At 39.4% G+C, this 23,324-nt stretch overlaps 1 protein-coding gene across 2 annotated transcripts in view; it reads right to left on the bottom strand.

Moving 5' to 3' along the window:
* The window catches only part of grin2aa (glutamate receptor, ionotropic, N-methyl D-aspartate 2A, a), a 187,504-nt gene that overhangs the window by 68,085 nt on the left and 96,095 nt on the right, over positions 1-23,324 (bottom strand). For both annotated transcript variants that reach the window (XM_042504779.2, XM_088090923.1), the window contains one exon: positions 2,079-2,245. In XM_042504779.2, coding sequence (XP_042360713.2) covers positions 2,079-2,245 — 167 coding nt within the window. The remainder of the gene's footprint in view (positions 1-2,078; positions 2,246-23,324) is intronic.

Raw genomic sequence — 23,324 nt, 5'->3', positions numbered from 1 at the left:
TCCTGAAATTCCTGAATATTTAGGTCACCTAAAAAAGCCTTGTTCAGTATTCGGTTGTACCGAAAGACCCTCTAAGTATATTGGATGTTTTTCCAGTAAGTACATTTTTAAAAATGGTTTAAAGTCCTTTTCACTGGTTAAAATTACCATTAGCATCATCATAATTTGTAAATCACAATGCTGTAAATGAAACGTGCTAAGCAGGCTAGCAGCTAGTGTTAATATTGCTTTCTTGTCCAAATACGATTGCTTCTGGCTCCAAAAATCCAAGATGGCCAAAGCCAAAATGCCAAACTTGAGGTTTCAAAACTGGAGTCCACAAACCAATCGGTGATGTCGGCAAACTCCATGAATTTATACAGTCTATGGTTTGAGATGATGCAGTTCATACAGGTATGTAAAAAATGCGTCCGATGTCTGAAAAAAAAAAAACAATCCTGTCAAATAAACCAGCTCTGCGCCCTCAAATGTGCAGGTTATACTGACGGGCACAGCACCCACTGTACCTGCCAGCATTCATCTCCTGACAGCTGATGTATGTGGCCATCCACAAAATACATTTCCTCATTCTCGAGTCACATATCTGAGCCTGTATTTCATCGAGGCGACTGCACGTACTAATATGTTTCCGTGGTCAGGTCAGCCTTGACTCACCGGGTTGACCGTTCCAATTTTCTGTTGTGAATGATGGAAGTTCATTGGTATTAAAACTGTCTGCCCATGACTAAGTCACTGCGAACCAGCTGAGTGCTGACACAGGAAATCGACAACGGGTAATTGCAGGTAATTGGGCTTATTATTTCTTGTTTCATAAATGATGGCTATTATTTCAACATTGAGGTTGACATCACTTCTGGAGGTGGTACGAATATTGGCATTTGGGATGTTAAGTTGCTTTACTTTATTACAAACCTGTAACACCGTGGAGCTATCTCTCACTAAAATATTGTCAATACATTTATAAGGAGTGGATATTGATTAAGAATAGAAGCATAAACAAGAGGCTTGCTGGAAGGGAAAACACGTACAGGATCTGATTCAGGCAGATTAGATAAATGGGGACACATTTTTAGCAGCTCACGCTTCCCAGTTTCCTGAGAGCAACACCTGTTTGAGGGACAAATTCATAATCTTATTCAATCATCCAGTTAACCATCTGTTGCCACTCTACTTGTAATTAAAACAATTGCAACCAGTGTTACCAAATACAGACGCAGGTCGAGAGTGTTTGAATCATGGTTCGATTTGACATAAAGAGTAACTGCTAATGAAAAAGACCCTCCTCAGCTGGCTTTTAATATATCACGGGTTCGGGCGCCAGCCCTTGCCAACATCGCAACACTGCTGAACATGGATCATTAATTTGACTTCTTTTTTTTTTTTTGGCCAAAAATTATGGCCTGCTGTTCTCTTCAGCAGTTTTTTCTCTTTCTCTCAGCAGAGAGCTACAGCATCAGTCAAAATGACCTAAAGGTGCGGCAAAAAGCCAAGCTGCATGTGTAGTAAACCTACCTGTCATCTGTATTAATTTTAAGAATGCTGATGAAATCCTTTGGTCGCCTCTGAAGTATATACTGTATATGAGTGGAGATGAAAAGTACAAGGCCAAAACACTGTTTGCAGTTACTCTTGTAGAAAGTAAACTTTTTTTCCATTCTCTAGGGAAATTTGCAGTGATAATGGAGAAGATTACACACAAAATGGGGAAATGGGCTTGGAGAAATGCTCGAGCTCAGAGTGCATCAACTTTTTAGGAAACGTAACTACCATGTTTGTTATCTTTGGTTTCTCTTAGTGAAAACTGTAGGCATTGAGAGGTGATTTTAGGGAAAGATGACCCAAAGGGGTAGATGAGGGGGAGAAAAGCAGGTCATTGTTTAATGTACTTCTTAGGCCCTCTGTTAAAGCTGTTTGTGTTTAACTTCATATCATTTCCGGTCAACGAGGTTCCTTGTTTTTGGGATCCTAAGTTCCCCGACATCCTATGTTTCCAAGGTCCCATGTTCACAGGTTCTTGAGTTCCCAGGGTCCTAAGTTCAATATTCGGTTTACACACAACAAACTTAAACTGATCCTACCTGTTGTCCACAGTAGTTTTTAGGATGTTGATGAACTCCTGGTAGCCGGGGAACTTTGACGTGACGATGGAGAAGATGTGCCAGTCGTACTCCTCCATGATGTTCAGCATCAGCAGAGCCTCCTGCTGGATGGAGGCGCCGAACTGGAAGAATGTCGACTTCACATCCTGAGAGAAGAGACGGAAGGGAAGGAGAGAGGGGAGAAGAAAAGGAAGATAAAGGGAGGGGAAGAAGATATTTAGTTTGAGATTGATTTGGATTTTTGTCATGCTTCCTTTATTAGCAAACCAGCAAAATCAAAATGCATCTCAGAAATATCAATCAACAACACAGCATTTAAAATTTGGCAGTGCAATCTCTCACACTCACATACACACACACACACACATAGATTGAGAGTAATAAGCATCTTGTGGAGGAAATATATGGATGAGGGGCTCAGAACAATTCAATTAAGCCCAAATTGGATTGGTGCGGTGCAGGCGGGCTGCAGAACTCTGTGGGCCTGGTTCTGAGGCTTACATTCACTCTGAGTCACTTGTATCCACTCCATTAAACCTGACTCAGAATCATTTGCCACTTAATTCAGCCAAACTGAGACATGGGCTTGGACAGAGCAGACAAGCACGATTACAGGTGGACAAATTAACTCTATTCATTTATGTTGGAGGTTTAAATGAGTCATTATGGTGCAGGCTATTAAATGAGGTGAAATGAGTCAAAATAAATAGTGATGAATTGTGAGGAGGAGAAAAAAAAGAGTGTGTGGCATCACAAAATGTGTGCATTAAAGAAGCGTTACCTCATCCTCAGCTGTTTGATGCATGATTTGTTGTGTGTGTGTGTGTGTGTGTGTGTGTGTGTGTGTCTGTGTGGCTTTCTGTTACCTTGAAATGTCAGAGAGTTCACACATGGCTTATCTTGACACCACTTGTCTTTGGCACTCTAATTATGATAGACTTGCAGGTTAGTGTGTGTGTGCACGTCTTCTGTGTGAGTGTGCATGAGTGCATGAAGCTGCTACCTGACAGCTCAAAAAAAAGGACAAGGGCTAAAAGACACAGAATAAAAGGTTGAACCGAGACATGTGAGACAAATGAAGAAAAATAGATTCTGCCCGGTGTCACTTTGTAAGATCACACCTGCTCTTAAAATGAACAAATGTGCCACACACACACACACACACACACACACACACACACACACACACACACAGAGCGTGACACAGAGATGAGCGCACTTCATGTACACTCTGCCTGCAGCTGCATCTACAGGACTTCATCCACAGTGTGACTAAACTTGAAAAAAGAGAAAGTTGCCGAGTTGGTGTGTGTGTGATGAAGCAGCAACTGTAATGCTAGGTGCTATAACACTGTGGGGAGTGATGCCACCTAGCATTAGCCGCAGTCCTATATGGCGCAAGGGTCGAAAACACATCTTGAAAATGCCTTTTGTTTGTAGAAAGGCCTAACGTACAGTGGCCCCAAAAGCTCAGTGCACAACAAATTAAGAAAACATGCAAACAGTTATGACACAAGCATATAAGGAAACATTTTCATGAGTTTGACGACAAAAACACAACATTTACAAAATATTAATCTGAAGACACATGAAGCATTTAGCAAAAGCTAAAGAAAAAAAAGAAAAACCTGTTGGAAGAAGGTCACACAAAGTTTTTGACCCATGACGTCATTGCAGTCAGTTATCACACGCATGTGTCGTGGAGATGTTTTGTATATATATGATTGTTTTATATGTTTTTCACCTTCTTGTTTGTTTTGGATTATGGTGTTGTTATCTTGAGAGACACCTCTGCCTCTGAAGATTCAGAAGCCCAAATGGCAACATGCCTTCATTTATTACTTATTTATCAAAATCATCTATTGGTCATTATAAAAATTGTTTAATTAATCTGCAAACACTATAGTTTAAGTCAAGTGTAAGCACTACACGTGGGAAAAGAGGCTTTAAGTTTTTGTGCCACACACTTTTTGTTGTCCATCTGCCTATTTGTATGATCATTTCTCTTTTTTTCATTTTTTACATGTTCAAAATACATTTCCAAATCAATGTTCTCTTAATTTGCAGTGTGCTGAGCTCTCAGAGTAACCGTAGGTATGTTTATATGAAACTTTCCAACTGAATTACTTCTATGAAACAATAATCTTTTCATATTTGTCTTCTTTTAATTTACATGCCAGCAGCTCACTGATCTGCTGGTATACTGTATACTAGGAGTGGGTCTCCGTACTTGATACCTTCAAGGTATCGACCCAGATAACCCAGCATCAGGAAAATCAAAAGTTCTTCAGTCAAACCAGACCTGCACTTGATCCCTTTTGTACCTGGAACTAGAAAAAAATGACTATTTGTATGGTTTTGTTGTTTGCAGCCAATCACTGCAAGCATTTTTCAATTTAGTAATGGGACGTGCAAATGGTCTACTACCGCACAACCCATCCTGCTGATTATTAGTTATTTGTACAGTTATTTGTGTAACAGTCATTTGGATGGGGAGGAGTGGTCGGTATCAAATGAAGAAGAATACTGGTATCAATATGATTTTAAAGGTATCTTTATAATAATTCTTTAAATGATAATAACCCCTACTGTTTACAGCTTTTTTTCTGTAGAGAGAGTTGCACTTTTAAGACGGAGAGTGGGTCTAACACAACTGAGCAAAGAGGGCAGTGGAGAGAAGAAAGGAGACACAAGTAGAAAGCCGGGACTGCGTGTATGTGGATTGTATTTGTAACCGTATCAGTGCACTGTATGTAATTCCATCTCTATATGCATGACCTAGCATTTCATTTTCCACTGCATTGATAGCCTCTGAATGATGTGAGTATTCACTGTTTGCATTATTTGTTAGAGTGTGGCTGTGTATGTCTCTCTTCCCTTATATCAAGACTCTTGAGTGCTCCTTAATGGTATTGTATCTGTATGTGAGGCCGGCTCACTCGATACTCAGACTCAAGTGCTCTTCAGAGCCTCTCTGTGTAGCCGTGTGTGTGTGTGTGTGTGTGTGTGTGTGTGTGTTCTAATGGGGTAGAAACTGAAGCAATGCTTGAGCATGGTGGAACAGGAGGGAGGTCATGCTATAAGACGTGTCACTTCCTGTCTTCATCACAGCAGTGGCCGATACTCCCACACTTTGCTGCAATATACGGAGGACTGTGAGCAGCGCAGGGCCATGAAAGACATAGAATAGAATAGCATACAAGGGATACAGCTCAAAAGGCTGCACAATAAGAATGCAACACAAAAGCTAAAAGGAGACTAGACAATAAAAAGTCGATGATAAATGAAATATGTAGAGACCAGTGAGAATAGTAAAAATGAGAGAATTAATATAAAATAATAATCAGAGGAATTACATCACAGCCAGTGTAAATATATAGGTTTTTCAGCTGACAAAAAAATCTCACAGAGCCCTCATCACTTATAGCTTTTGGGAGGGATTCCATCATTTTGGAGCATAGTTTTAAGACAGCTGCACTTTTTTCCTGTACATATGATTGTGTATATTTAAAACCCAGCAGTGGAAGATCTGAGAGCTTGTGAGGGATTTTAGAAAGAGCGAGTCAGCAATGTAGTTTGGTCCAAAATCAATAAGAGTTAAAGAGTAAGAGTTAAAGTTTAAAACTTAAAAAATCTATTCTAAAAGATACTGGGAGCCAGGGGAGTGGAGCTAAAACAGGGGTAATATGCTCCCTCTGTCTTGTTTTGGGTAAATGTAGCCGCACAATTCTGGATAAGTTAGAATTTTTTAATTGACTGTTTCAAAAGATCATTGTAATAATCTTATGTATTTGAAATAAAAGCATGAAAATATTTTCAGAAAAGAAATAATCACACCTTCACAATGTTTCTTAAGTGATAAAAAGTGGTTTTGGTCTCTTTTTTATGCCTGAAAGAAAAATTTAACCCTGAATCTAGAATAATGCTCAGGCATGTTACTCCAGATTTAATCTCATGAACCAGATGCACAGTCTTGCAATTCAGTAGACCTCTTATAGTTTGGGGGCTAATGAAGAGCACCTCAGTTCTATTTTTGTTAAGTTTTTAAAATGTATTGCTAATCCAGTTTTTAACTGCTGCCACTCCTTAGTCAGGGAACACGTCATTACCATCCTCAGGCTCCAGTGAAATATATAGCTGTCTGTCATCAGCGTAACATGAAAATTAAGTTTATGTTTTCTGAAAATATGAATAGTTTGTCTCTCAAAATTTCATATATATTCCCCAATGTTGAAACAAAACCCACACCCTTGTGAATTAGTGTTTTGGTCCTTGGATTTTTAAGCACTGACATCTTCACCTTTAGAGAAAACAGCTGGATCACACATGCCATCAAAGTTCCCTTTGACGTTACTGATAAAGGTTTTTTTGTGCTCGACACTGCTTTCACTAGATAAGCATCTTTTCCACTGTTTATTTAAGAAAGTGTTTGTTTGACTCCGCTGATAGGAGCATTTGATTCCTGTTTACCTGCAAAACACCAAATTCCAAAATGTATGATTTTCTGTGATTTCTGTGACAATAAATTGATGCCAGAGGCAACATTATGCAAAATTAATTTAGAAAAAGCTAACACTGCTTATGCTTAATCTCTAAAGAATACTGTTTCAATATTATTTTGGCATTGTTTCACACGTCTGTGTCTGTGTGTGTTTGCCTGCTTGTGCCTGTCTGAAATGATTCAAGCTCCAGGAACCCCGGGAGAGGAAGCCAAAATCAACCACACGACGGAAATCTTCCTTTTACCAAAATAATTGCTCTGCTCTGGTCTCAAATGAGCCTGGGCACGTGCCTGCGCTCATTTGTGCAGGCCAAATAATGTCTCTTTATTTTCACAGGATCTCATCACGTCACGACAGAGCCCAACGGGACTGAAGGGATTTGTTTTAGGTTGTGGGCTGAATATTCTCATTTGATCAGAAAACGCTGCCTGCTATGAGAAAATGGCGAGCCAGGCTTCAACATTCTGTCTAAAAAATGGGCAGCTTAAGTTGGTCTAACCTATAATTCTGAGACCAGAGGCACCTCTATTGAACACTTGAGTGAAGCAGACTCTTAAGGACACTGACAACAAAGGACTGAATAAATCCTCACCTCTCTGTCTTTATTCTCCCTCTGAGGGAGAGAAGACAACCGCAACTTCAATCCTGTTTCATCTGAAGTCTCTCCGCTTAAACGTCTCTTTCCAGGAGAAACAGAAACACAAATGCAGAAAATGGAATCACTGGATTCCATATATCGGTGTTTATTATGATGCACCTCCCAGCCGTTGTGTGTGTGCTCCTTTGTTAAATATTTTATATTCTATTGCACCTACAGTTATTGATTTTTACATTGCTTTTATCTTCAAGGTTTTTGGAATGCAGCTGAGTGAGATAGAGAAAGGCAATATGACTCAATGGAAGGGCAGATATTGTTAACGAAATAAGAAATGGAACCTTAAAGAAACGCTGAGTGAAATTGAAGACCATGATAAAGAATTAGCAACAAAAACAGCAAATTTGCTTGAGAGTGGCAGCCAGAAAAAAACTTCCATAAAGACATGAAATCGGACACAAAGAGTGAAGAAAATCGAAAAGAGAGCGGAGACTGATGGAGTGACTAAGCAGCGTATGATTGTTTCTAATTGGGACGGCTCGCAATCCGTGACATCAGAAAACAGCCAATCATATCCTCTCATTTCACCCTTGTCAAGTGTGACATGTCTCTTCTTTCCACTCACACCTTTAGCTAGCGGCGCTCGCACATACAAACATGCGCTCGTACGTCAACGCGCGGTGTGCCGTTCACAGCTCTTTCCCCTCATGCTCTGTCTATCACGTTCACAGTCTCCCGCTCTCAAATTTCCCACTCTGTTGCATTCACACAAACAGGCGAACACACACACGACTGCAATGACGCACACACGCACACAAACAAGCACCTGCCCCGCGGGGCAGGACAGTGTGTCTAAGTTGAGATAGAGGGGAGTTATAAATAGTAGCCCTCATATCCTCTGCTGCTGATAGCATCATGCACTGTCTGGTCTGATGACACGCACACATGTACAAAAAAAATCACGCACACACACAAACAGAGTGTGTAGTGAATCGTGAGTTTGAGTTGATGTACACACTCACCAAGATAAAGGCTGTACGCCAAAACCTGCATATATTTGCCATATATACCCCCCTATCACTTCTATCTGCCACAGATACCCCACTATCTGCTGGGTTTAAAAGCTCCGCAGTGTCCACCGGAGGAGAAACACACTGATATGACAAAAATTCCTCGGTGGCCCGTTACTAAATTTAAACAGACAGGCATAAAAATAGCTGCAGCAAAACAAAAGAGCCCGAAATGTCTGTGGAAACAAACTGAAATGCCAAGCAGACAGCACTCACCATATAAACCACACAGACAGAAAGAGCCACTGGAGCCAAAACCACTGAAAAATAACTCTAATTCTCTCAGAAACTGAATGATAAAATAACTGATTACCATACCGAAATAATGTTCTGACAGGAAATATAAGAAAATAAAGATATAGCAATAGTAGCAACAACTATGTTCACTGACACCACATCCCAGCCAGCATTTTTATGTGGGGGTAGTAAATGGGCTGACAAACTGGCCCGAGACAGGATTGTCCACAGGTTCCATAATGGCCTCATGTCAGTTCCCCATATAGTTGGGTTTACCCAAGAGGCCCCCACATGGGTTATGCTAGAGCTACCTGGGCTATAGAATGTATGAATAATGGATGTGGTTATGGTGATGTAACCCATTGATTTTCTGATGGCAGTTCTGAAGCCTCGGATTTGACATTTTGGCCATTATCATCTTGTTTTTTTGGAGCTAGAAGTGACCATTTTTGAGAAAGAGGCTGGAGCTGTGGAGGAGCGAGGCGTGGATCTGACGGAGAAGCCAAGGATGCAATAACTTTAAGGCTTAAAAAAATGCACACAGGTGAGTTATTTTATTTTTTATTTAACTAGAAAAAGACTCTTGAGATTAAAAATCTCAGTTACAGACTGACAACACAGAACAAAACAGAACAAAAATACAAAATCAAAATATGCAACTCCAAAACAAGCAAACAAGCGGCACAAAATACAAAAAAAGGATTTACCAAAAGGAAGGACTAAAAGTATGTTTATGTATGCTATAAGTGAATTACAAAAACTAGAAAAATTAAGACCAGCTAAGATACACCCTGACGTTAGCATATAGAGGATAGCATACAAAAGTCCTGCAACAGTGCTTTGCATATAAATATGCAACACCCTTACAGATTTCATCAATGTAAAAATTAGTTATATGGACATATAAGTTTTTTCCCGAGCTGTTAACATTTTGTCTGTAAAGGTGGGAATTTACGACGGCCTGTGAGGATTCACTCTAATTTTGAGCCAGCCTCAAGTGGCCATTCACTGAACTGCAGTTTTTGGCTTTGGCACTGGCTTCAGTTTTCCAGCCTTGGATGCTGCCACTTCGTACATATAATCTGGGATTCCACATACAAATATTAGCAGGGATTTTATGGCTGTAGACAAAAAGGGCATATAAATATCACAAACCTTTTTTATTTTGCCATTTGTGGTCAGTGGGTCCATAAATATGATAGGCATTGCTCTAATTTATAAATGTCAAAGATCAACACATTTGACTCTTTCTGCAGTATCAAACACATTTATTGATTCTGGCTTTGCAGATTGGCCAGGCTGTGATGTTTAAAACTATCTAATATATTACAAAGACTTAATTTTTCAGTTTGGCCAAAAAAACTAGTCGACAGCGTCTCTGTGTCTGTGGGGCCGGGCTGGCACTACTACAATATCAGATACACTGTTGCCAAACAGATTCACTGAGTGCAGAGAATGTACACACAAATTCAAAATGTACAAAAAGTGACAACTTATAGGCTGGCACTGCTAACTTCTGCCTCCCACTGCATATTTTAGAGGAAAACAAGATACACAAATTACAGGCGGGCCAATTAGGAAAGTTGAAACATTGCAGCTTGGTGGGTTGGATGCATCCCAAGTTAAAGCATTCAGGATTCGAGCCATAGTCATATGTTTTCCAAGGTATATTCTGTATGTTTGCCAAATGAGTAAGACATAATGAAGCTGAAAATTTTCAGCAGGAGAAATTGATATCATCACCTATATTAAGAGAGACGGACCACGGACCACTGTTGGCACCAAGACTGCATGTTATTTCCAAAACGTAATGATCATTTTTTTAATATCCTCCCTTAAAGACAAAAGGAGATGTAGATAAAGCGAGGTGAGACAGTTTAAAGAAAGCTTTTCTACTTAGCGTTTTCCTTATATGGGTACAACTCATAATTAGAAAGGCTCTGTCCATGGTGCTGAAGGGTGTGTTGACTTCTAACAGTAATGGTAAGAATAATTATATTCATGCAGCACGTTTCAAAACATTGTTAAACTACTCTACTTCAACTATACTTTACAGGGGAAGGAAACACAATCAAGTTTAGACATAAATGTTAAAATGCTGATCCATCTACCATTTAAGTTCAGCTCTATTTTACGTGCAGCACTGCTGCAAAAGCAGAACATTTTAAAAAATTTATATCACAAAGCTTTTGTCTTCCAGACCTGAAGTCAGTGCAGGTGGCCAGATGTTTGACTTAAAACTTTTCATGTTCTTTTTTTCACCTTTTGGCAAATCAACCAACCTTACCCAATCGACAGTACAAATGTTGGCATTGTACTTTGCTGCCAACCAAGAATATGTTACATGTGAACATTTTATGTCTATTGGATATGTTGTAACTTTGCACTTCTTTACAATTTAATCTTAATTTTATGTTGTGACAAAGCTGTAGTTAGATGTAGGCACAAAAATCACTTAGTGTAAAAAAAAACCCATCTTGCTTTGGCTTGAAATACCTGTGTTTGATGCCACAAAAACAGCTGGACTTGTCTCAAACTGTTGTTAAAAAACATCTTGTTTTGTTGGTATCAAACTGGTCTGCTGCTGTCTGCTGCTTGGCAGCCGTCTCGCCTAGGCGTCATGCCATCCACCATCCCCTCCTCCTCCCGATGGCAAACTCAGCTCATATACATGTAGTCTAAACTAGGTCACATGTATGAAATGTACAAATGTAACATATGCATGGTTTGCAGAGATTTACAATTTAAACCTTTTGGGATTGGAATGGGCTGTGATGCAACCTGCTTGTGGGTTATTCATCTACATGCATGGACCATTGCAAGTTTATTGCAGAGTTTTAATCTATGTATAAAAGTTAGTGCTGGGCCGTTAACGGCGTTAACGTGCTGCGTTAACGCGGGATTCTTATTGCGCGATAATTTCCTTATCGCGCGATAAACTATTCACTAAGTTGGGTCTATACAGTGAGCAAGGCACCAATTTCACTTTGTTGTTTAAGCGCGGATGTACACCTGGTCGAATTACGCGGAGGGGGCGTGAACAAGGCGGAAGCTGGTCTGCCTGAGTGACTGGAGTGATTGGCTCAAGCCGTGTCACAAAGCTGCTGACTGTTAATGGTCTTCTTCATGACCTCTAATGTAGGCCCACAGTTCAGTTAGGGTCATGTTATCAGAGGCTGCGCCCTCTGCTGTTCATTCCAGTTAGCAGGAAAAAGCTTTTTCCACATGGAGACAGAACCTGTGTTCCTAAATGTCTGTGTTTAACAAAATAAAAAAAAGTTAAACACCAAAGTAAATCTTATGGAACATTATTTTTCTTTACCAAATATTATAGTAGAACAGCTTTCTCAAGCAGTTTGTGATGCATTTTTATCATTTAGATAGATAGATATTATTTTGAATGTCTTTGGCAAAATTCAAATCTATAATTTTAATCTAGATTAATCTAGATTAACTACAGGATTGCAGTGAGATTAATCTAGATTAAAAAAAATAATCTATGCCCAGCACTAATAAAAGTTATTATGACATGTCTATATTCTGCCGGTTGAAAACTACTCAGATATTTTTGTATATTGTTAAACATAATAACAAAACAAAACTTGCACATCTCCTAGCTACTGAAGTTGCTAAAGCTTAGAAAGAGTAAGGTAATGTCACTTTCACTTCAGTTTTAAGTTGCAACAACTTCACAAAATTGAATACAGCTAAATGAAATAAAGGTAACACTTAAACATAGAGAAAACAAAAATTAAGATTTGTAGTTTCATTTACTTTCCTTTTTCAAGGCAATCAGTTTGCAAGATTATTTTAGGTTAGATCAATTGGTCAGATTTTACAGTGTGGCCATGCACACTTGGGGGCTGAGAAAACCTTCTGAGCTTATATGATCTACTTTACTACTTTACCAGTTTTGTTACGTAAACCTGAAGCAAAAACAATATAATGTAGGACTAAACATCACATAGACAACATTACCTCAGATGTGATAATGCACATAAACTGCCATGTTGGCGACAAACAGGCCACCCAGTGGAATCAAAGCCACAGTAATATGACGGACATACACAATTACTTTTCATTTTTGTAGCAGTATTTGCAAAGGTGATTTAAATAGTGGAAAAAGCAAAAGAAGAAACTGCCAGAAAATGCCAGAAATGTTGGGCATATATTTATAACATCGAATATACAGCATTGCACAAATAAACTCCAAACAGAAAGCAAGTCTCTGTCTGTTTTTCTTTTCATCTTGTAATAACCAGAGAGAATATCACTGCGCTAACAACATTGCTTTGGTGGTGTCTTTTACTTACACATTATGCGATTTAATGCATGCCTCTGTAAATGGCTCCGACAGTCTCATATGACACCGCAGAGGTTTATTCAGTCTTTACTAGATTACAGTGTTTTAAAACAATAAGCAGATGTGAATATGAGTGTGTGTTCTTTACATTTGTGTGTTGTGTGGAGGGGCGTTAATAAACCACGTGGTGTGTACAGAGGGGAGCACACATCCTTTTGTTTGTGTTGGATGATAATTACAGGGAAACAGTAGCCTTCAACTGCAATAGACGCTATGTGCACACACACGCACGCGGATTATCAAACGAGGCTGTATTTGACGTCATAGAGGAATATATTTGGCATGGACGCAGTCCATTTTACTAGATAACACACACACACAGGGGAAAAAGAGACCTATTCAAAGTTTATCACAAAGGAACAGAGTCTGTTTGTGAGTGTGTGTGTGTGTATATGTGTGTTATTGCTGTGGTTTCTCTGTCAGGACTTTTTAACAAGCAGTCGAGCCCCCACGGGGAAACACTGACAAAATAACATCATCCCCCTCTCTCTGTCTCTATCTTTGTCTCTCTGTGTTTGCCCTCTTCTCCCACTCACTCTCTACTCTAATAAGTCCAATATCTTCCTCTCTGTGTCTTCTTTTCTTTCCGTTAACTCTTTGTCCAGGGGCTCTGTCTTTTCTCGCCTCCTTCTATCCATCTTGCCCTCTCCCACCCACTCCCTATCTGTTCTAATAAGGCCAATATTCTGCTACTCTCATCTGGGGACCTAACCTTACAACTAAGCTGGAACAGCTGTTATCAGTGCTCCGAGGGAACATGCAACTTCACAGTTTACCCAGAAATCCTACAAACAACCAAATATGACTAATTATTATCTAGAGACGAGGACTGTCAGATTTTATTTAGTTGTAAACAAGACATCCATAAGGGGTTACAAGATAAATCTGAGGGTCAAGAGATGACTTAAGACCGTAACACGAGAGGAGCATGACGAATAAACGACATGAAAATGCTAATTACTGGCCTGGGAATATTGCTACATCAAAACTGGTCATACCAGCAGCAATGCAGATTTGCAACAGTTGCACTTGTTCAATAAAAAAGGTTTTGATACAAATAGATTTGCAGGCAGTGTATTTGTCTAGGGCTTTTATTGTGAAAGGTAAGAGCTAAAGGAGTGGATCTGGGATGTGCTGACTTTCTCAAGGATGAAAGAGGTTAGAAACTTTGCCATCTTGGTTTGCACTACAGAGTCTAAGGGTTGCTGTTTTATAATCCTAATTAATAGACACGCAACAAAAAATCCCCAACAAAAAACACACCTGGTATAAAAGCTTAAAAAAATGGTGGGCAGGTGTGTCAGAGGCAAATGTCCATAGATGAGAGAAGCAGAGAATTCTTGCACATTGTCCTATTACTAGCAAAAAAAACCTTTATTACAAAGTTTTTTTTTTGTCAGACCTTCACCAGGTTGAATAATTCATTACCTGATGATGGTCAGACAACCACAACATTAACAGGACCCCCCAAAAAAGATCTGGAGAAAGGGGCTCTATATGGCCACTCATATTGGCACATTTTGCAATGACAAATATAAATCCCCTTAAACTTCACATAAAAGCAATATACACCATTACTAATTTTTTTTACAAAAAAAGTTTCATTTTCTTTGATGAGACGAGACAAGACGCAAATGTTATTGGAGGACTCTAGGACATTCGAAATGAGACAAAAGAAGAACAGAATCATATTTTTTTTTGTAAAACAATGTTTTAAAAAAGCATTTTAAACATGATGCCAAAAACGGCTGAGTACAACCGGTATTGTTTTGAAATAGTTTAAAGAGAAAGAGAAACATTTTGAAAAAAGGAAGGAAAAAGGAAAAAGGCGACTTTGATAAAATGAGTTCTCATCAGCTAAATCATTCTGATCTGTCTTTGACTATTAGTGAACTAAAACTATGAAGAATAAAAATCTCTAAAATACAACTAAAACTAATGAGCATTTTTGTCTACAGGCTAAAGCTTACACTAAAATAGCTGCAAAAATGTATTCTGCAATACTGTGTACTGCTGTGTCCCCACAAACAAGGGCCCCTTACTGAGCACACGACAGCAAGAATGCAACACAAAACATGCTTTTTTGATTGTCTTCTGCAATTTTTTCTCAACTAAAATAATACTCACATTAAACAAGAATAAAACACTAATTTACTTAGTGACAGCAATTACAACTGGTTTACACACAGGGGTCTATAAAAGGTGAGTAATACAGCTGTAATTCCCCTTTAAACCACTCCATTCTTGGTAATCTGATTACCGTAGTCTCTTTCTCCACAGTCGCGCTTGTTATTTATCTGTGCATTATCACGGCTGACTTCACTAGACTCTGACAGAGGTGGATTACACCATATGTCACATGCACACATCTTGTTGGTATCTTCATTACAGCTTCCACAGTCATAATAGCGTCATCATTATGAAAATTATTGTCACTGTCAATATTGCCATCATCAACAGCCATAACCGTCAGAATTATTCTCTGTATTTTCACTGTCCTACCTATCAGGCTTTTCTAATTTTCATCGTTTTCCTTCCTTCCTGCAGCTCTTCCTACAGTTTTCTCTGATTAGGTTTCATTTCCTTCCTTCCTTCCTTCCTTCCTTTTTCGTACCCTTCAATTATCTTTTCCTACGTCCTTTATGCGTTTCTCTCTCCTATCTGTCCCACCTCACACTTTGGCAGGCTCTTGAATGAACACAGAGAGAGAGTGAGAAGCAGAGGTGCTAATCACAATAAAATAGACTTTGAATTACAAGTCGCTGCACAGCCCAATCCTCGACACCATGGTGCTTTATTGAATACATAAGTAATATTTCGACAAGAAACCTCTTTGTCGGGATTACTTGTCGAAACATGTTTTCTTTTTAAAGTATTGAATATAGTAATCCTGTATGGAGGCCCTCAGTGTGAAGCCGCCTTAAAGGGTTTTAAAGAATTGAAGTCTTTAAGATGAGAGTTCAGTGCACGGCGACGGGATGCAGAGAGATGAAATCGTGTATCTAATCTGGGGAGCTGTTTATTAGGAGAGATAATGCACAGGGAAGAAGTGTGTAACACACTTTAAACACACACACACAAACATGTGCATTAGCTCAAATGTAAAGTCAGAAATAACTCTCACCACAAATAAATGCTTGTTCGTGGTCACGCTGTGATGCTTGTCCCCACACGCGCACACATGCACTCTATACTCAAAGTGAAAGGGATTTACACTTTGTGTGTGTGTGTGTGTGTGTGTGTGTGTGTGTGTGTGTGTGTGTGTGCCAGAGGGCTGTGTATCATGCTGAGTTCATTCCAAAGACACAAACAACATAATATAAACCTCGGCTCAAACAGAATGGAAGATCACCCACTGCCCAGGAAAAGAAAAAAAACTAGAAAATCAAAGGCCTCAAAGGGCAGATTTACACAGAACAAAAACACCTAGACCTACATTTATGGAGCTGTAAACACCCCAGAAAAAAGGCTGAGGTGACATAAGGGAGCAGGAGTAGCAGTGTGAAATAATTTTCATCTTAATGTCATGTTTTCAGGAGCAACATCAGAGCAGCTAAGCTGAAGCACCTGCACTGCAATGAGGGACTAAGTTTGATCTTTCAGCTGCTGTGCGAGTGGGAAAAGAGAAGAAAGCGATGCCAATAAGAAGAATGAAAAGAAATTAAATGAGGGAAAATATCACTTCAGATCAGTGCAAATTAGCTTCGACCGGGTCAACGCCACTGCAAATATTTTGATGTCAGGCAGCTTGAGCGGACCATATGTTCCAAATTTCAACTCGAGATGGCAATTTTGAGAGTTCACCGGAGGCTGCATCTCATTATCTTTCTGATGACACCAAACAACGCAGACTTTAAATGTGTTTTAAAGTCTGCTGCTACTGTATCTTAATGGCATATTGTAAATCTTTTGCATTCATTTGAGTGAACCTGGCCGCCGCCTTTGGCATGTCACTGTATCCGTCAGATGCTTGCAGAAACTGAGCAAAGTGTGCACGGTCTGACTCACTTCGCTGCGTTTTGCTCAACCAACCCTCCTCCTCAGATGGTGAGAGGGCATTGCTAACTGGGTGGGTAATAATTTAAAGTCATCCAGCAGTGTACGCTGTTTAGAAAGCAGGTTGACTTGGCTGCCCTGTCAGAAAGGCCCCAGGCGCTCTGCTTTTCAACCACAACCTACAAACTACAATGAAGCAAAGTGAGAACCACTCTCTGTTGAAGGAATAATTCAGTATTTTGGAGAATACTCTCATCTACTTTGTAGTGCTACCTTCTTTAATGTGTCAGTTCAACCAAATTGCCAGAAAAGAAACTGGCATTGTGTCCTTGTAACACATTTGTTACATTTGCATGTTATTATGTAGTTGATTCTTAAGAACTTTACATCTTTACATTTCAACAACACCATATGCTAGCTTTAGGCCCCAAATCACTTTATCATAGTTCATAAAAGATCATTTTTAGGTTTCAAATACATGATTTTGAGGGCACACTCCCTGCTGAAAAACGCTTTTCATGCCACTATGTAGTGGGAAATGTAGTGATGTCTTGGCACTCATTGCGACAAAACGCCCACGTTTCGTACCTAAAACAACCGTTGGAAACACAGCAATGACTTAAATTCACAACCAGTTTTGTTGTGTGATGGTCTTCTGCTCTGCAGTTTGGACAACATCTCGCCTTGGTGTCACGTAATCCTCCATCCCCTCCACCCCCGATGACACATTCAGCTCATTTACTGTGATGTTTCAGAATCGTTGATATACCTGGGCTATATGTAACATACTCGTGATTTGCAGAAACATACAATGCCAACATTTTCTTCTATCTGGTCCTTTCAATATGAAGCTTCAGCCAGGAGATGATTAGCTTAGCTTAGCATAAAGACTGGGAAGAGAGAGAAAACTAGTCTGACTCTGTCTACAGCTAATAAAGGCTCCATCACCTCAAAATCTCACTTATCAACACATTATATCTCATTTGTCTCATCTGTACAAAAACCGAATAACTAAAATGACTAAAAGTCTAGTCTTTATGCTAAGCTGATATTTTATAAGTAATAAATATCCTCGGTGGCCTGGGTGTAAAAAAATCAGCCCAGAAGATGCTCTTAAGAAGTCTTAGAAATTATAAATGTTTATCAACAACAGTTCACATTAATTATTTTTAAACAATAAGAAATATAAATAAAGATTCCCCTTGTGACTTAGAATATATGCAAAAATGTATTAAAATATGGTGCAAAACAGTAACCAAAAGCAGTTTTTAGGCTTATAATCAAAGGGGAACCAATTTTGTGAAAGGCCATTTTTAAAGGCGCTATACAGCATTGGAGATGCCATGCAAAAAAAGAAGTTACTTTAATGTGTTATCCTCTTGTGTTTCTATTCTTTCTTCTTGTCAAACTAAGCTAAAGAACCAGAAGAGAACCTTGAAAGCACATAAACTGGGTTAAAACGTTTGTTTTTTTCAACTGGTTCTTCAGCTTGGTTTAGTTAACTGGGGGAAGAACCATCAGAGAACCTCTAAAGAACAATGCAGAGGCTTCAAAAGCAACAGCAGTGCTGCAAAAGGCCCACTGAGGAACCAACATTTTTCTGTGTAAATAACTTTTCCCCTCATTTTATTCATTAAATACGTTGCCAGATATGTTCCAGCACAAAGGACATGCCATCTCACATCATATTAGGCCCGACTTCTACTCTGACACACAACTACGTAAGGACAAATCAATACTGCATAATGTGCTGATAGTTTCCTCCGCAGAGATGCATCAGTCAGCTGTTATGGTCATCACTAAATACACTGGCAGTGTCAGTGATTCATCACCGCTGCCACCGACAGACAGACACTAACACCAAGAGACCTACTTTGACGAGGACGAAAGAGCGCGGGGTGGGTGGGAGGGACGGACGGAACGAGTGGCAGGAAGATAGATGAGGAAAAGGCGAGGAGCGATGTCAGGGAGCGAGTGGAGGAAAAGAGAAAGAAGGGAGGAAGATAAAGAGGTGACTGAAAACAGAGAGAAAGTTGAAGGGGGTGGATAAATTATGGACATGAAGGGGAGACTGTAAAAATAAACTATTTGTTATAACTTTAAAAAACATTGTGACTGGCCTGCCTAAACTTTGTAAGCTGACTGAATTTGTGAAGACAAGTTGAATCATTGTAGAGTTACCTCAACTTGTTTCAAACATTTTTTTTGTTAAGTGAATTAACAACATGCTAGGACATTTTCTTTCTTTCCAAGTGAGATGAGAGGATTAATCTCGTGTTAATTACAGAGCTGTTGACATTTAGCTAAAAGCTTACTAGCTACCTGCTGGAGTATTTCTTTCTTCCATCCATCCAGTTCTTCAATGTGGCACCTGAAGCTAGTTGTGCCATGTTCTGCCTCCAGCTCCACATTTTCACACTCACATACAAAAACAAGACATTAATATTGATCTTGTAATTTCAGAAACAAATAAGCAAATCCCCAAAAATGTTGAACTATCCCTTTAAACTCGCACTACCCAGCAAGAAAAGAGACGGAGGGTTACAAAAATAGGGGGATCTCTCTGCCTGCTGCACTCACTGCAGCACTCTGCTCTATTCAAATCCACTCACATCCACACTTCATCATTAATATTACAACAACAAGGAAGCTGGAGAGAGGAGGGATTGAAACAGAGCAGCTTTCTCATACAGTGTGTGAACACACACACACCGGCTTCCCTGTACATTAACAAAGTGCAATATAAGTGCTGTGCCCCAAAACCCCATCGTCATCTCTAAGCTTTCCCATTTCCATTTGATTGGCTGCCAGCGAGGCCTGCAGAGTAATTGGCTGCATTTCATTGGCCAAGCAGACGGACAGCACCCCTGGGAGGAGTCCATCAGGCGATATCTGTTAACAACACGCACAGACGCACACTGTTTCTCTCTCTCACACACACACACACACACAGACACACACACACATTCTCACACACACAGGGCCGGAGGGGAACTCCCTAATGCCTAATGTACCTTTTGCTATCACAGATGGGTCACTTACATTTCTGGGCAAAAGAGCGATGAAGAGAGAGAGAGAGAGAGAGACAGAGGAAAAAACAGTGAAGTGGAAAAGATTGAAGGAGAGGGGACGACAGAATTGGATAGAACACGGGAAGACAGAGATCAGGTAAGAGGAGAGGACAGGAGGGAGAAAAGATGTCAAACACTGAACGAAGGCAGTAAACCCTTTGAAACCTGAGCGAGTTGGCTTGAACACAGGAAGAAGGCATTAAGCAACAAAAAAAAACAAACAGATTTAACAAGAAATAAGAAAAATAAGTAAAAGAATATACCTGAAATTTAGTTTTAAAAGATTACAAAATAATAATAATAAAAACAAAAAAGAAAGTTGAAATCAAAAAATATATAAAATTTTGTCCCATAATTTTAAATACGTACCTGTTTTTTTTCTTTTTTCCCCAGACATTTTAAAATTGTTTTCTACTAATTTCTTACAATTTGTGAAACATTTCTTCTTAGTTACTCACTGCCTTTCATATGTTTTTGAAAGAAATTATATCCATTTGATTAGGGTTCAAAGGTTTCAATACTGAAAGGCATCTGAAAGCATCACAAAAAAAGTGCTGTTGCTCCAGGTTTCAAAGGGTTAAACCAAATTTCAGCATATATATTTGTAACTGAACGGCAAAAGGGAAACAATCATGTTGAATAACTTACAATGAACACCATTATAAACACATTGAAACTGCAAGGGGAAAAAGTGTGTGGACCGCAGCCGCATCTCTTCTATAATCATTTGGCTATTTTGGGCCCCTGTTGGGCCGTCATTTACCCAAACACCTCCCATTGTTTGCAGCATCAGTCAGGCCCTTATCAGCCACTCTTATGCGGATTCAGCACATTGAATCAGCATAAGAGGAAGTAGGTGAGAGTCAGCTGTGTGATTGGCCTATTGAATCAGTAATTTAACACATTCAGTAAATCCTTATTTTTCGCCTCTGCACTTTCTTTATTCTCCCACAAGCAAAAACTCTACAGTATTGGCAAGCTACTGTATTTACCCAAATATATTCTCAATTTGAATTATAAGAACACTGCAATGACACTCAGATTTACTGTAAATAGTTCATTCAAGCTTCTGAAATAAGAAGATATACTGTTTTTTTGTCATTTATGTCAGCAAAATGAGCATTTTGGGGCTTTGATCTGTAAAGAAGCAATTCGAATGTGTCACTTTCAGCCATGCGAATCTGTGAAGGCAATTTATCCCTAATTTCTGACATCTAACAAACAAAAAGCTTGGCGTTTCCCTCCAAGTATGTGTGATTAATATTTTGTTTTTTTGCTTTTTCCACATAAAAAAAGTAAAAAAAAAAAAAAAAAACCACCACAAAAACAGCAACAAACCTCTGGAAGGGGACTGGAAGTAGATCTACTATTTCACCCAAATTGACAAATTCTACAGTATTTGTATATAGAGATGTTCTAAATCTGCCAGTTTCTTAAAATTTGCAGGACATTTCTCACCAAGTTGCTAATGTCCAGGGCTAAAAGGTCTAAATACTTGTGAAAGGTGTCTGAATGCAGCACAAAAAAGTGATATCCAACCAGCCTTCAAAGAATGAATCGATTAATCATGACAAATGATTGCCAAATTATTTGATGACAAACACAATTGTAAGTTACAGCCCATCTTCAAATGCAAGTGCAGAGCATCCATGTATACTGGTGGCCAGCTTGCAGTCAGCTGTAGCCATGACAACATATTCTGGTACAACCTGCTGACAAAAAGTGTTTAATCTGTTAACCTTATATGGTCATCTTGATGAATCAGGGCAACTTTAATTGGTCTTGGTTTGTCCTTGACGTTTCCATACTTTCAAGAAATAAATGTGTAATAAAAATTCATCACTGGTCATAGTCGTGAAAATATGAAAATTAAATGTAATTTGTTTGGGCAATTCAAACCATGTTTAAAGTCTGTGTAAAGTGAATTCAGAGAACACATTGTAAACTGATTGTTGAAAACATGTTACAAAGACCCTTTACTATATAGTACTGAACTGTGGAGTCAGAAGGTTAACTGTTTTTCACCATTTTCCTGTTTTAAGATTTTTTGGGCGGGCCTAAAACCAAAGCTCGATGACAAACAGGCTATACTCAGCATAACCCCACCCCTGACAATGTAGCAGTATAAAAACGAGAAGCATCATTTGCATAGACCCATGATTGGGCGTGGCCTCCGCTCCTCCAGCAGACACGCCCCCAGCGTTTCAGATCAGAGAATACTGTGCATTTTTTCATGATTTTGAGACCTTCTTTTACATACTTGGCGATTTTTTTTGGTCATTCAAATTTGGTCAGGTGTTTAATAACGTCTTTCTGTGATGCGACAAACTCAGAACACATTATAATTATCACTTTACACGGACTTTAACCACCAATTTGTCTAGTGGAGCTGCTCTGTGGTCAAGAAGAGAAGTGTTGAAAATAATCACATATTATAATCTTTCCTGGATAAATAAAGAAAAAGGAAAACAACAACCACAGCAAGCGCTCACTTAATTGTAGAGAACATACTCAAAGTGCAAACGGTCATGTCGTTAACAGCCAAGTGTGACAGGAGAAAACAAAAATGAGTCATCCGTGACGCTGGTTAGAGGCTGACAAACATCTTAGAGGATCAGGGTCGTCCTTGCGCGGCCTTGCTGAGGTCTCTCGTATGAGGACGAAGGACGGTAATACTATCTGACTTGAGTCGTGAGTGGAGAGGAGCATCTGTGGATCACCGCTCACACAACAGAGGGGGAGAGACTCAACTGGGTCACAAACACAGCACAGTTTGTGCAACATGGCTTTTTAAAGGCAAACACCAATATTTTCTTGGAATGAAGCTCAATTACAAAGATTTGGTGTTTCTTTGAGATATTTATTTTGTTTACTGTGTGGAAAAGTCTTTTTTTTAAACCGTTACAGGTGCATTTAAGATTTCCTGTGAAAGTCAGAGTAAGGAAATTGCACTTGGGTGAATTAGGAGAGGAGAGAAGAGAGGAGACAAAGTTGCTGACCCACTTTGTAGCTCCCAAAGTTTCAAATCCTCTTTAAAAGAGAGAGTGACTCGTGGCCAAGAATTTTGCAAGACACACACACATCATGCATACAGTACATGCACACACGTGTACTGACGCACGCACAAAACCGCAGGCCTGTGACCCCAGACACCATGAATAATGAAGCAAGTGCTGCTTTTATTTAACACCGCATTAGCTCTTTACATCACCTAATAATGGCAGCACTGAACCACACTAACACACACTTGCACACACACACACACACACACACACACACACACACACTTCTGGTAGTGCTCGATACGGTTTGTTAGTTTTCTCATTTGACTTGGTCTATTTTAGTCCTGCAAAAACCCTCTTCCTCATTCCTCTTCTCTCTGATCCTCCCT

This window comes from Plectropomus leopardus, chromosome 18, assembly GCF_026936395.1.
Source record: "Plectropomus leopardus strain MGB_pleo_1.0 chromosome 18, ASM2693639v1, whole genome shotgun sequence".
In the NCBI taxonomy this organism is placed as follows: Eukaryota; Metazoa; Chordata; class Actinopteri; order Perciformes; family Serranidae; genus Plectropomus; species Plectropomus leopardus.
The sequence above is the reverse complement of the archived record's forward strand: the minus strand, read 5'-3'. Positions and strand labels throughout refer to the sequence as shown.